The 15,137-nt window shown below is 37.8% G+C and overlaps 1 protein-coding gene across 11 annotated transcripts in view; it reads left to right on the forward strand.

The window, feature by feature from the left end:
• abi1a (abl-interactor 1a) overlaps positions 1–15,137 on the forward strand; it is a 91,940-nt gene that overhangs the window by 16,020 nt on the left and 60,783 nt on the right. For all 11 annotated transcript variants that reach the window (XM_069914555.1, XM_069914558.1, XM_069914562.1 and 8 more), the window contains exon 2: positions 7,558–7,725. In XM_069914555.1, the coding sequence (XP_069770656.1) occupies positions 7,558–7,725 (168 nt within the window). The remainder of the gene's footprint in view (positions 1–7,557; positions 7,726–15,137) is intronic.

Below are 15,137 nucleotides of genomic sequence, written 5' to 3' on the forward strand. Positions count from 1 at the left end.
TCCTTTTCCTCTATTGATGACATTCACAAGGAGTGATGCTTAAATAGAACTCAGAATTAGGAGTCACGTGATGGAGTATTGGCCGGTCGGGGAACTCCAGCCCTCTCCAGAAAAGTTAAAAAAAAAATAGAGAAAAAGCAAAGGCACAAACTTAAAAACCAAAACAAAGTGAAAGTAAAAGTGTGAAGAAAATGGCAGCGAAGAAAGAAAAACCAAAAACAACGGGAAGAAAAGAAGAAAAGACGTCGGAAGAAGAAGGTGAAGGCCTTACCTGTCCGAAGAGGCCCGCCGCGGAGAGAGAGGCCCGCTCCCACAGGTCAGTGGAGGTCCCGGGCTCGGGACTACAAAAATGGCTCACAGAGCCGAGTAAAAGTGCGTGATGCGCATGGGGAAAAAAAACACACTGACGGGAGGGGGGAACAGCTGCGGAGTCGATCTCCACAGCTGAGAGAGACACCTGTAGCACAGCAGCAGGTGCAGAACACAGACAATAATGACAACAAGAAAGAAGAGGGTAAAAAGAAAAAAAGGAAACAACAGATGGTCAATCCAGAGGAAGAAGAAGAACAGAAAGAAGTGGAAGAAGAAGAGAAAAGCAAGACAATGGATGTATCTTTTTTTAAAGAATATATGGAATCAGTGAAAGAATGGCAATTACAAGAATTTAATGAGATAAAAAGAATTCAGAATGCATAAGAAAGAACGAATAAAATGGAAGTGCCCATATCAGAATTGGCAAAAAGAATGGAAAATATGAAAAAACGAGAAACATTTGTAGATATGGAAGTAAAAGACTTAAAAGAGAAATTAGAAGAATCTAATAAAAAAGCTAAAGAAGCACAGGAGCTGTTAGCTCAGAAGATAGATGTTATTTCTTCTATTATAGTTTTCTATTATATAAAGATAGTGGGCCTTAAGGAAGATGAAGAAGGCAAGAATATGAGAGAATTTATAAAAGATTGGATCCCCAGGGTCCTGGGAAGACCAGAATTACAGGAAGAAATGGAAATAGAGAGGGCACATAGAACTTTAGCCCCGAAATCACAACCGCAGCAAAAACCAAGATCCATTTTAGTAAAATTCTTAAGATATACAACAAGAGAAAATATATTGGAGAAAGCAATGAAGAAAGTAAGAGAGGACAAAAAGCCACTGGAATATAAAGGTCAAAAAATTTTTTTCTATCCAACAAGAGAAAATATATTGGAGAAAGCAATGAAGAAAGTAAGAGAGGACAAAAAGCCACTGGAATATAAAGGTCAAAATTTTTTTTTCTATCCAGACATAAGTTTTGAACTCCTGAAGAAGAGGAAGGAGTTCAATACAGCGAAAACGATCTTATGGAAAAAAGGATATAAATTTATGTTAAGGTACCCAGCGGTACTTAAAATAATTATTCCAGGGCAACAAAACAGACTATTCTCAGATCCAGAGGAAGCAAGGAAATTTGCAGAACAACTACAAAACAAGCAGAGAGATGAAGACATGTAATAAGAGTAAAAATGACCATGATCTATATGTATGTGTGTAAAGGGGTATATGTGTGTGTATGTGTGTATATATATATATATATATATATATATATATAGTGTGCATACATGAATGTATCCCTATTTAGAGGAAAATATATAGAGTATAGACAAGAATTAATAAGGGAAGGAAATGGAATAGAGGGAATAAGGAGGGAATTAAAAGAGTGACCTTTGATACATATGAAAATTGAAATCTTTTCTGGGGGGGCTGGGTGGGGAGGAGTTACGGTCACTGCAAAATCAGCTGACGTTTGCGAGTGAATTCGCAAATCCAAATGGAGAGGGGAGATGTGGTTGTCCGACAAGGGATAAAGGACATCTCAGGAGGGGGAGGGGAGAATGGGGTTAAAGAAGTTTTAAATAGGAGAATAGGGAAAATGTTTGATGTTTTAGAAATGTTGTCTTATAAAGTGTTCAAAACAAGAAAGGAGAAATGGATAAGAAGGAAAGGTAATGATGGAGAAATGGAAAGGGAAGATAAACAAAGTATAAAATGGCTACACTGAACTATATGACTTTAAATATTAACGGAATACTTAACCAAATTAAAAGGAAGAAACTGCTAAATTTACTGAAAAAAGAAAAAATTGATATAGCATTTGTGCAAGAAACACATTTAACTGAATTGGAGCACAAGAAATTAAAGAGAGATTGGGTAGGACACGTAACAGCAGCGTCGTATAATTCAAAAGCAAGAGGAGTAGCTATATTAATTAGTAAAAATGTGCCAATTAAAATAGAAGAGGAAATAATTGATCCAGGAGGGAGATATGTAATGATAAAATGTCAGATATATTCGGAGTTTTGGAATCTACTCAATGTATATTCACCTAACGAAGAAGATCAAAAGTTTATGCAAGATATTTTTTTGAAGATAGCAGATACGCAGGGGAACATATTAATAGGAGGGGATTTCAACCTGAATTTGGATTCAAATATGGACAAAACTGGGAAAAAAATTAACAGAAAGAACAAAGTAACCAAATTTATAATTAAATCGATGGAAGAAATAACTTTTGGATATATGGAGGAAACAACACCCAAAGGAAAAGGAATATTCATATTACTCGGCTAGACATAAAACATACTCAAGAATAGACCTATTTTTGTTATCAGCTCGTATGCAAGATAGAGTAAGAAAAACAGAATATAAAGCTAGAATATTATCGGACCATTCACCCTTAATATTGACAGTAAAGTTAGAGGACATCCCTCCAAGAATGTATAGATGGAGATTAAACTCCATGTTACTCAAAAGGCAGGATTTTAGAGAATTAATTGAAAGACAAATTAAAATGTATTTTGAAATAAACACTGAATCAGTGAAAGATAAGTTTATACTATGGGATGCAATGAAAGCGTTCATTAGAGGGCAAATAATAAGTTATGTAACCAAGATGAAGAAGGACTATAATCAGGAAACAGAGCAGTTGGAAAGGGAAATAGTAAATATAGAAAAAGAATTAGCAATGAAGGAAGATACAACTAAAAGAAGAGAATTGGCAGATAAAAAAATAAAATATGAAACACTACAAACATACAAGGTGGAGAAGAATATAATGAAGACAAAACAGAAATATTATGAACTAGGGGGAAAAAAACGCACAAAATTCTAGCATGGCAGCTTAAGACAGAACAAGCTAAGAAAATGGTATTGGCATCAAGGAAAAAAGACAAACAAATCACACATAATCCAAAGGAGATCAAGGAAAACTTTAGAGAATTCTATGAACAATTATACCAAACTGAAAACGAAGGGAAAGAAGGGAAAATAGATGAATTTTTAACTAAAATTGAACTACCAAAACTACAGATAGAGGAACAAAATAAATTAACAGAACCATTTGGAATAGTAGAAATACAAGAGATAATAAAAAAAATTACCAAATAATAAAACACCAGGAGAGGATGGATTCCCAATAGAATTCTATAAAACATTTAAAGATTTATTAATTCCTCCCCTCCTGGAAGTAATCAACCAGATTGATAAAACACAAAGCTTATCAGATTCATGTAAAACAGCAATAATTACAGTTTCTTTCTTTTTTTTCTTTGGCTTGGCTTCGCGTACGAAGATTTATGGAGGGGGTAAAAAGTCCACGTCAGCTGCAGGCTCGTTTGTGGCTGACCAGTCCGATGCGGGACAGGCAGACACGATTGCAGCGGTTGCAAGGGAAAATTGGTTGGTTGGGGTTGGGTGTTGGGTTTTTCCTCCTTTGCCTTTTGTCAGTGAGGTGGGCTCTGCGGTCTTCTTCAAAGGAGGCTGCTGCCCGCCAAACTGTGAGGCGCCAAGATGCACGGTTTGAGGCGTTATCAGCCCACTGGCGGTGGTCAATGTGGCAGGCACCAAGAGATTTCTTTAGGCAGTCCTTGTACCTTTTCTTTGGTGCACCTCTGTCACGGTGGCCAGTGGAGAGCTCGCCATATAATACGATCTTGGGAAGGCGATGGTCCTCCATTCTGGAGACGTGACCCATCCAGCGCAGCTGGATCTTCAGCAGCGTGGACTCGATGCTGTCGACCTCTGCCATCTCGAGTACCTCGACGTTAGGGGTGTGAGCGCTCCAATTGATGTTGAGGATGGAGCGGAGACAACGCTGGTGGAAGCGTTCTAGGAGCCGTAGGTGGTGCCGGTAGAGGACCCATGATTCGGAGCCGAACAGGAGTGTGGGTATGACAACAGCTCTGTATACGCTTATCTTTGTGAGGTTTTTCAGTTGGTTGTTTTTCCAGACTCTTTTGTGTAGTCTTCCAAAGGCGCTATTTGCCTTGGCGAGTCTGTTGTCTATCTCATTGTCGATCCTTGCATCTGATGAAATGGTGCAGCCGAGATAGGTAAACTGGTTGACCGTTTTGAGTTTTGTGTGCCCGATGGAGATAAAGCAAGGGAAAGATCCACTCGCACCAGCGTCATATAGTCCAATATCTTTACTTAACACAGATTATAACATAATAGCTAAACTATTAGCAAACAGATTAGCAGAGTATATACCGAAAATGGTAAATCTAGACCAAACTGGATTTATTAAAAAAAGATGCACAACAGACAATATTTGTAAATTTATTAACTTAATTCATGCAGTAGAAGGGAGTAAAGCGCCAACAGTAGCAGTTGCTTTAGACGCAGAGAAGGCCTTTGACAGAGTAGAATGGAATTATTTATTCAAAGTATTGCAAAAATTCGGTTTACCGGAGAAGTATATTAATTGGATTAAAGCATTATATAAGGGACCATTGGCAAAAGTGACAGTAAATGGATATATATCAAAGCAATTTTACTTAAGCAGGTCAACACGGCAGGGATGCCCACTATCACCTTTATTGTTCGTGTTAGCTATAGAACCACTAGCAGAATTGATAAGAACAGAAAATAATATAAAAGGGATAAAAATAAAAGACAAGGAATATAAAATCAGTTTATTTGCGGATGATGTTATAGTATACTTAACAGAACCAGAACTATCAATAAAAGAATTATATAAGAAATTGAAGGAATATGGAGAAGTGTCGGGTTACAAGATTAACGTAAATAAAAGTGAAGCAATGCCTATGAATAATGCGGATTTCTCAAAATTTAAGAAGGAATCACCATTCAGATGGCAAATGCAAGCAATAAGATACCTAGGTAGACAAATAAATAAAAATCTCGGCCAACTATATAAACTCAATTATTGTCCACTAATGAAAAAATTACAGGACGATTTGGAGCATTGGAAAGATTTACCACTAACACTAATAGGAAGGATAAACTGTATTAAAATGAACATTTTTCCAAGGATATTATACCTATTTCAGGCATTGCCAATACACCTGACAGAGAAATTCTTCAAGGAGTTAAAGAAAATAATAAGGAAATTTTTATGGAAAGGGGGGAAACCGAGGATAGCACTAGATAAATTAACAGAATGGTATAAACAAGGAGGCTTACAACTGCCAAACTTTAAAAATTATTATAGAGCCGCACAATTAAGATACCTATCAGATTTTTATCAAACAAGGGAAAAGCCAGATTGGACTAGATTAGAATTAGATAAAATAGGGGAAAAGATGCCTGAACACATATTATATAAATGGGATGAAAAATTGGTACAACATAGAAGTTCTCCAGTATTACATCATCTACTCAATATTTGGAAGAAGATTCATGTAGAAAGAAATAAAACAAATTATCAATTACCAAAACTAATATTGACGCAAAATAAGTTACTCCCTTTTACAATAGTTAACCTTTCCTTTAGAGAATGGGAGAAAAAAGGGATCAAAAGAATAGAAAATTGTTTTTCAGGAAATAGATTATTATCCTTTGAACAAATGAAAGATAAATACAATATAACTCAAGATACTGTGCTAGCATATTACCAATTGAGATCCTACTTGAAGGACAAATTAGGAAGCAGTCTGAGTTTAGCAGAGGGAAGTAACTTTGAATATGTGATTACAGATACAATGATAATCAAAAGATTTATAACAAATATGTATATTAAACTGCAAGAAAAGGAGAATGAGGAAACAAATGGTAAAACTAAACAAAAATGGGAACAAGATTTAAATATAAAGATAAAAAAGGAAACATGGGAGAAGTTATGTTCTGGAACGATGAGAAATACAATAAATACGAGGTTACGTATGATACAATATAACTGGATACACAGGCTATACATTACACCTCAAAAGTTAAATAAATGGGACCCAACAGTATCTGATAGATGTTTTCGATGTAAAAAAGAAATGGGAACAACAATTCATGCAATCTGGACATGTGAGAAAGTAGAAAAATTTTGGTAAGATCCAAACCAAATATTAAATAAAATTACAGAAAACAATATACCAAAGAATCCAGAGATCTTCCTCCTAAGTAACATAAAAAACAAAGAATTTGGAATTGATTTGGATGATGCACAAAAAAGATTTGTTAAGATAGCTCTAGTCGTCGCAAAAAAAATGTATTATGTCAACCTGGAAATCGGAAGATAATTTGAAAATAATTTGAGCCTTACATGAAACACAATAGCGAAAGCCTACCGGGGACATTCACTACCTAAATTAACGAAAGGAAAAGGAAATGAAAAGAATTGACTCAGTGGAATTTCTTGTTTATTTTTATTGAATGACAACATTGTTTGACTGGTTTAATGTATCCTAGATTTTGTACTTTAAATGGATGGGAGGGGGGAGGTAGGGAGGATGGGATGGGAGGAGGGGGTGGGGGGGGAGAAAATGGCACTGTATATATTTGAAAAGGAAAAAGTATGTATCATGGTTAATGTGGTTTATGGTGTGAAAAAAAAAAAATTTAAAAAATGGAACTCAGAATTGTAAAAGACTCTTTATCAAGCACATAGTACCTAGAACCCATTAGCACCAAGAAAGAGGTACAGGAACATCAAAAACTGAACTGTCTGGTTGGGAAATGGCTTCTTCCTGCAGGCTATGAGATTGATGAACAGTATCTTACAACTGAGTAAATTATTCCAAACTATATTTATTTGTAAATAATATTTTTACATATATATGTTACATCGACAGTCAGGTGCTAATTTTGGACTCTCAATTCTTGCCCTTCTCTGAAGTTGGGTTAACTGGCCTATAATTTTGTGCCCTTTGCTTCTCTCTCTTCTGAAACAGTGGACAGAAATTAGTGATTCTTAAAAGATCACAATGAATGTGTTCACAATCACTTCAATTACCTCTTGCATACCCTGGGGTGTCGACTCTCTGCTCCTTATGACTTGCCTACCTTCAGCACTCTTGACTTTCCATGCACTTCCTCTGTAAAATTGTGACTACATTCACTTCTGCCATCTGACTCTTGAATTTTTGGCATGTCTCTGGTGTTTTCCAAAGTGAAGGCTGATGCAAAATATTTATTTAGGTATTCCTTGTGGTTAATTTGCAGTAACTTGCTAATGTAATTGTCATATTGTTGAATATCTGTCAAGATCAGATGCTTTGTGTTTCCACATTAGACATTTTGTCCTTGCATTGCAGTGTTTATTTTACTGTAGAAATTCCCCTTTTCTTGCAGGCTCAGGACAAGAGAAAGGCCCTCGAAGAAACAAAAGCATACACAACCCAATCCCTTGCAAGTGTTGCTTACCAGATAAATGCTCTGGCAAACAATGTACTCCAATTGCTGGATATTCAAGCCTCTCAACTACGGAGAATGGAGTCTTCCATTAACCATATCTCTCAGGTAACTGAAATTTGAGAATACTTTTTTTTCTCAAGGTTAACAATTGACATAGCTCTATGATAATTTGTTTCTTGTAACTAGAGCAATAGAAATATGGCACAAAGTCTTTCAAATGATCTTTTTTAATCAAATGAAAATTTTATTTATACATAAACATTGGGCTTCTTCATTGAATAAAGTGTCTCACTTGAATTTTAAATTCTTTGTGTCCTATATACTTGCAACTGTAAACGAGGACAGAATTTGCTAGTCAGAGGTACTTTGAGTAAGTTTTTACCAAGAAGGCCATGACCAGAGATGAGTGACTTTTTTGTGCACAAAAGCTGCATTATCGCCTGGTCAAGTTTTTTTTTTAAAAGAAAGGGAAATTTACTTTTTATGCAGAGTCCTTTTATGTAGCCCAGAGCAGCATGTCGGCTTCTCAGGAAAAAAGGGGTGGGATGGAAAGCACAGCAGCCAGCGGCTGGTCTGCAACAGCTCTGCCACTCCCGCTACCTGACAGCCCCCTTTGCATCACAGATCTATAGAAATTTGTCAGGGTTTCTGATGTTAGTGGTCTCACCAACGTCTTGTACAGTTGTACTAGGACACTCCTAATGGAAGGCAAGAATTAATGTATATTTTAATGGAGGAAAATTGCTACTTTGTGAAAAAGTGAGAATAAATGGAGTTTCAGACCTTAGCATTTGAATAGCTTGTAACGCATGTTAAAAATTGTCACATTTAAGATGTTGGAAAGATAAAATGAGTTTAAAAAAAATCTATTTATCCACATTTGTTCTATTTGAAGACTGAAGTTACATTAATTTGCATTAATGTACAATGTATATTTGCCTGAACTTAGTGATTGCTGCAGGTATTTTGTTTAAAACAAAAACAAAAAAATGTCCACATGACCATACGAAATTATATATTCACAATTAGTAGTGTAATATTTAAAAAAAGGCACTTCAGTAGTGCAGACAGGTTTTTTTGTGACGATCGAGTAGTTTATGATTAATGAACAGGTACACGATCCTTTATCCGGACGACCCTTGGGGGACAGGTGGTTTCGAATTTCAGATTTTTCTGGATTTCAGAAAGCCCACCCGAATTGTGCTGCCATATCCACCCCACCATCTTCCAGCCGCCCGGCCGCCCCTCTCCCCAGTTACCGGATTTTGGAGTTTTCTGGATTTTATGTCTGGATAAAGGATCGTTTACCTGTTGTAGTATTAGATTCAAGTGCACGAAGGCTGGGGGGGGGGGGGAATATTTAACCTCGAGGAGCTAGAATTAGGCTTTTGTATCCCCTTTTCTGAAGATAGCTTTGAGAAGAGGTTATTGGCAGGATGATGAGCCCTTCATGGTCAGAGCCTGTGACGAACTTGGCTTTGTTTGCCACCTTCTGCATTCCTGGACATTTGCACTGCTGAACCAGGCTCTGATGCAATTTGTCAGTATAATTTCCACAGTACATTTGAAATTTGATAGGGTATTTAATAACACTATAGCTAGCTGCTACAAGCTATGGCTCTGCAGAGTCTATAGTTCAGGAGAGGTTATAGCTGTATGCAGGTTAGCTCAGAAAGAACATGCTGTTCCCAGAAAGAACGACATGAACCCCAGATGAGTGTAGTTAACACTGAGCTTTATTGGGCTCACAGCCCTGCTTTTATTCTCATGCTGAGGGGTGTGGTCAAAGCCCCCTCAGTGCTGGTTGGTGCATTTATGATCTGCTATCCTTGATAGGCCTGTTAGGCTCCTTTAGTTGTGTCCAATTGGAGGGCAGCACTACAGGCCTCGTGCAGCCTGCTGGATCATCGCGTTTGTCCTTCATTTTGAGGCACCCCTAGGGGGTTGCGAGGGGCTTCCACACATGTCAAATTTCTTCAAACTTAGAAAATAGAGGTGTTGGTGCACCACCTGCATTGTTTCCTTGAATTGCTGGCTCCATGAGTGGTTCTCTGATGTGTGGATTCCCAGGATCTTGAAGATACTAACCCTGTCCACCAAATCCATCAATACAGACAAGAGTATGGTCCCTCTGCCTTCCAAAAATTCTCAATAAGCTCATTGGTCTTATTGACATTGAGAACAAGATTGTTGTCTGGCACCACCCAATCAGATTCTCGATCTCCAGCCTATATTCTGGCTCATCCTTTCCTGATATTCGGCCAACAACGGTGGTGGCATCACCAAATTTGCAGGTTGCGTTGGTGCCAAACTTGGCTGTGCTGTCATTGGTGTATATTAAATGAAGGATGTCATATTATAGACGAAAAAGTTGTCTTTACTAGAATTTGAAAATATTTCCAAATGAGGCTGAATATTACACCTTTTGAATTTTTTACTCACAGAAATTTCAATCTTTAGTTTTTCCAGTTTGAAGGTAAACATCTTGTATATAAATCTGTAGATTAAGGCAGATGCTTACTTACCCCAATTTTTAAGCCAATATGCAGTGAATCAGATCTTGGACATGTTTTTGTTGTTTCAAATTTAGATAAAATAATGTTAATTCTTAATTTGATATGTTTTGGTAATTTGTTGGTTAACATCCATAACAATCAACCAGATCAAGAATCTGGTTGTGTGGTGCCAGGACAACAATCTTGTTTTCAATTTCATTAAGATTCCACCTGCACTGGATTCGCCCATCGTTATTGAATGAAGATCTACCGGGACCAATGCCTGAAGAGGGTGCACAAAATGAGTGAACCGGTGCGGACTCGAAAGGCCAACATGGCCTGTTTCCGCTCCGTAAATGGTTATATGGTTATATAATTATTGAAGCAAAAAATAATTTTTGACCATTTCACTGGGTAAGGAAGGTATTGCTGCTCTATGCTTTAACTGTCAGTCAGTCACATAGCCCAAATGGCCTCTAATATATTCAACTTCTCAGTTGTAAAAAGATTTAAAAAATTTTTCTGGGTAATTTGAGTGAATAAATGTCTTAGTCACAATTGCAAATGTTAAAAATATTTTGTAGGCGTGTTGCAGAGTTTTTCAAAGAAATTCACATGGCATATTGGTAATTCAGAAAATTATACAGTAATTTGGAAAACTTTCAGTTCCATTTAAGTTCTAAAATTGAGACGATAAATACCAAAACAAGGAATTGTGCACAAGTTTTAGATCGGCTTTAACCCTGACAATAGCAGTTTATTTCAATATATTATTTTAGTAGAAGCAGTTTTGATAGTGACTGGCTGACAAAATTTAACCAGACTATTCATTGTTAGACCGGATGGTATTAACATCCAGTTTCTGTTAGCACCCAACCCCCCCCCCCCCCCCCCCCCATCCCTATTTCTTGTTGTTCAGTGTTCTCTCCGATCATTCTCCTGTATATGTTCTGAAATGTCTGTTATATATCTTTGCTTCCTATGAATGCTGTAAGACTCCATAGATCCTGTTTTGTAATTTGAGAATTCCCTCACCTGGATGAATTTGCTGAATTGAATATGCGAGTTGCTTGTTTTTTTAAACAAATCAGATACCCTCTCCCCCGCTCATTACATGTGCACACTTTTCATGAATATTTTTAAATGTTGAAAGAACGCACACAGTATATAGCAGGCTTGGGAAAGTAGCACCAGCAATTTATAGCGAGCGTGGAAATGTAAGAGCGGCAATGAAGGCGCACAATTTGCAGTGAATGTGGGAATTGGATACATACAAAATGGCAAAATTCAAAATCTTGATTTTTGGGAATCTCTTTGGCCTGAGCAGCCCCTCTTCTTCTCTTCCCCCCCCCCCCCCCCCCAATCCATCTGTCAGTCTTGTCAATCTTGAGATCTTTATCTTTACAAGTTGCATTATGGAAGGTAAAATTCCTACTTTCTTCAAACTAAAAATTGCTGATAGTCTGTACTTTTTTCCTGATTCCGCAATCATATTTATCAATAAAGTAATTGAACTGTAGTCCAGGAAATGCTGATTAATGGCTTTTCCCCATGTGCAGGCAAGCAAACAATGAGCAGAAATTATACCATCCAATGTTAAAATTAACAACTGTAATTTGTGACACTTAATCTTTAGAATTACGCAACTTAGAATATCTTTAACTGTAAGTCATCTTTCAAAGTGCCCTATTTCCAAAATGAACTTGCTCAATATGCCTTCCACATAATAAAATAGCAACTGATTGAAATGACAAGTACCGGTAATGTTTGCCTGAAACAGAATTTGGAAATGCTTCCTTGGTTCATTTATACATTAGGAATATTCTGCAAAAAGTATGATTTTTTTTTTCTTTTGCTGCTTAACAAGCTTTGCTATATTTAGTTGAATTGTCCTAGAATTAGAAATCTAAGAATTGGGTATAAGAGCAAACCTGGCTTTGTTTTAAGAGCCTGAAAATCAAAAAAAACAATTGCACATGTTGGAAATATGAAAGAGAAAATCCTGGAAAACACAGCAGGTCATTATTTTCTAAGTGGCAAGAGTATTCAGACTATGGAAGTTGGAAGGGACTGAGCAGTCATTGTGCAGAATTTCTGAAAAGGTAGCCTGCAGGTTGAGTCATTTGTGAGGACAAATGACACATGCGTTTTGAATGCACTCTAAATGCAAGTATGTTATGCTATGGCTTTATGAGCTGTTGGTCATTTGGAATATTGTGAGCTGTTTTGGGCCCCAAATCTGAGGAAGGATATGCTGCATTGGAGATGATGCTGAGGAAGTGTACGAGAATGATCCTAGGGATCTGAGATTAACATACAAGGAGTGATTGATGGGTCTGGGCCTCTACTGGCTGCAGTTTATATTAAGGGGAATCTCCATGCAACCTTCCAAACATTGTAATTCCTGGAGAGAGTAGATGGGGAGAGGATGATTCCAGTGATGAAAGAATCTAGGCCCAAGAGGCACGGGATTGGAATAGAAAGACCTCCTTTTGCAACAGGTAAATTTCTTTAGAGAGAGGGCGGTGAATCTGTGGAATTTGGTGCCACAGTTGTGGAGGTCAAGTCATTGGGTATATTTAAAATGAAGATGGTTTGGTTTTGATTGGAAAGGATGCCAAAGATTATGGGGAGAAGGCAGGTGAATGAGGTTGAAAGGAAAAAAATATTTCTGCTATGGTTTGAATGGCAGAGCAGACAGAGTGGGGGAATGCCTCCTAATTCTGCTCCTGCACCTTGTGGTAAGCATCAGTGGATAACATTGCGACGCCAAGAGTCTCTGAATAAAGTTAAATGACTATTACCTTTCTGATTGTTAGCTTTCAATAGCTTGTGCATGAATAAACAGGACCTTTTTCAACACCAACATCAGACCATAAGATAGAGGAGCAGTAGGCTATTCAGCCTGTTAAATCTGATCTGACATTCCAACCAGAGGAACATAGGAAGTAGGAACAGGAGTAGGCCAAAAATGGCCCATCGAGCCTGCTCCGCCATTCAATACGATCATGGCTGATCTAATTTATGACCTAACTCCACCTACCTGCCTTCTCCCCATATCCCCTAATTCCTCTATCATGTAAAAATTTATCTAACCGAATTTTAAATGTGTTTAATGAAGCAGCCTCAACTACTTCCCTGGTTAGAGAATTCCAAACATTCACTACTTTCTGGGAAAAACTATTTTTCCTCATCTGTCCTAAATCTACTCCCCCGAATCTTGAGACTGTGTCCTCTCGTTTTAGTTTCCCCGGCCAGCTCAAAAAACCTTCCTACATCTATCTAGACCCTTCATAATCCTATATGTTTGTATAAGATCTCCTCTCATTCTTCTGAACTCGAGTGAATACAATCCTAGACAATTTAATTTTTCATCATAAGTCAACCCCTTCATCCCATGGATCAACCTAGTAAACCTCCTCTGGACCGTCTCCAAAGCCAGTATATCCTTCCTCAAATATGGAGACCAGAACTGGACACAGTACTCCAGGTGCAGTCTCACCAGTACCTTATACAGTTGCAACATTACCTCCCTACTCCTGAATTCAATTCCTCTAGCGGTGAAGGCCAACATTCCATTTGCCGCCTTAATAACCTGCTGCACCTGCAACCTAACTTTTTGCGATTCATGCACAAGCACTCCCAAGTCCCTCTGCACAACAGCATGCTGTAGTTTTTCACCCTTTAAATAATATTTAGCTCTTTTATTTTTCTTGCCAAAGTGGATAACCTCACACTTACTAACATTGTACTCCATCTGCCAGACCTTTGCCCACTCATCCAGCTTAACTATATCCCTCTGCAGACTCTCCACATCCTCATTACAATTTGCTCTTCCACTCAATTTGGTGTCATCCGCAAACTTGGCTACACCACATTTTGTTCCCTCCTCCAAGTCATCAATGTAAATGATGAACAGTTGTGGGCCTAACACTCCCCTGTGGCACCCCACTTACCACTCTCTGCCAACCTGAAAAACTCCCACTTATCCCGACTCTCTGCCTCCTGTCAGACAACCAATTTTCAATTCAGGCCAATATACTTCCCCGGACTCCACTTTCCTGTAACTTACTGAGAAGTATCTTGTGTGGCACCTTATCAAATGTTTTCTGGAAATCCAAATATACAACATCAATCTGTTCCCCTCTATCCACTGCACCCATTATATCCTCAAAGAATCCTAACAAGTTTGTCAAACAAGATCTTCCCTTTCTAAAACCACTCTGCGTCTGCCTGATTGAACCCTTACGTTCCAAAATTTTCACTATTTCATCTTTAATGACGGCTTCAAGCATTTTTCCAACTACAGAAGCTAATTGGCCAATAATTTCCAGTCTTCTGCCTACATCCCTTCTTAAAAAGTGGTGTGACATTTGCTGTCTTCCAGTCTGCCGGGACCTGCCTAGAATCCAAGGAATTTTGGTATATGACCACCAATGCATCAACTATAACTTCTGCCATTTCCTTCAGAACCCTTGGATGCATATCATCAGGACCAGGTGATTTGTTTGGCTTTAGTCTTAGTTTCTCCATCACTACTTCCTTTGTAACAACTATTTTATCAAGGCCCTCCCCAACATTCGCATCCTTAACTCCGCACTTGGGCATGCTGGACATGTCTTCCACCGTGAAGACTGACACAAAATATTTGTTTAATGCCTCGGCCATTTCCTCATTTTTTGCTACCAGTTTTCCTTTCTCATCCTCCAAGGGTCCTATGTTAACTATGGCTACCCTCTTCCGTTTTATATATTTATAAAATTTTTTACTTTCTGTTTTTATATTTTGTGCCAATTTACTTTCATAATCCTTTTTCCATTTCTTATTACCCGCTTTGTAACCCCTTGTTTTCTCTTAAAGTTTTCCCAATCTTCCAGTTTCCCACTGCTCTTTGCAGCTTTGTACACCTGCGCTTTCAATTTATACTCTCCTTTATTTCCTTTGTTAACCACGGTTGATTTTTCCCTCCCTTGCTGCCCTTTTTCCTGACCGGAATATATTTTTGTTTAGCATAGAAAATAT

The sequence above is a fragment of the Narcine bancroftii genome, chromosome 1, assembly GCF_036971445.1.
Source record: "Narcine bancroftii isolate sNarBan1 chromosome 1, sNarBan1.hap1, whole genome shotgun sequence".
Classification (NCBI taxonomy): Eukaryota; Metazoa; Chordata; class Chondrichthyes; order Torpediniformes; family Narcinidae; genus Narcine; species Narcine bancroftii.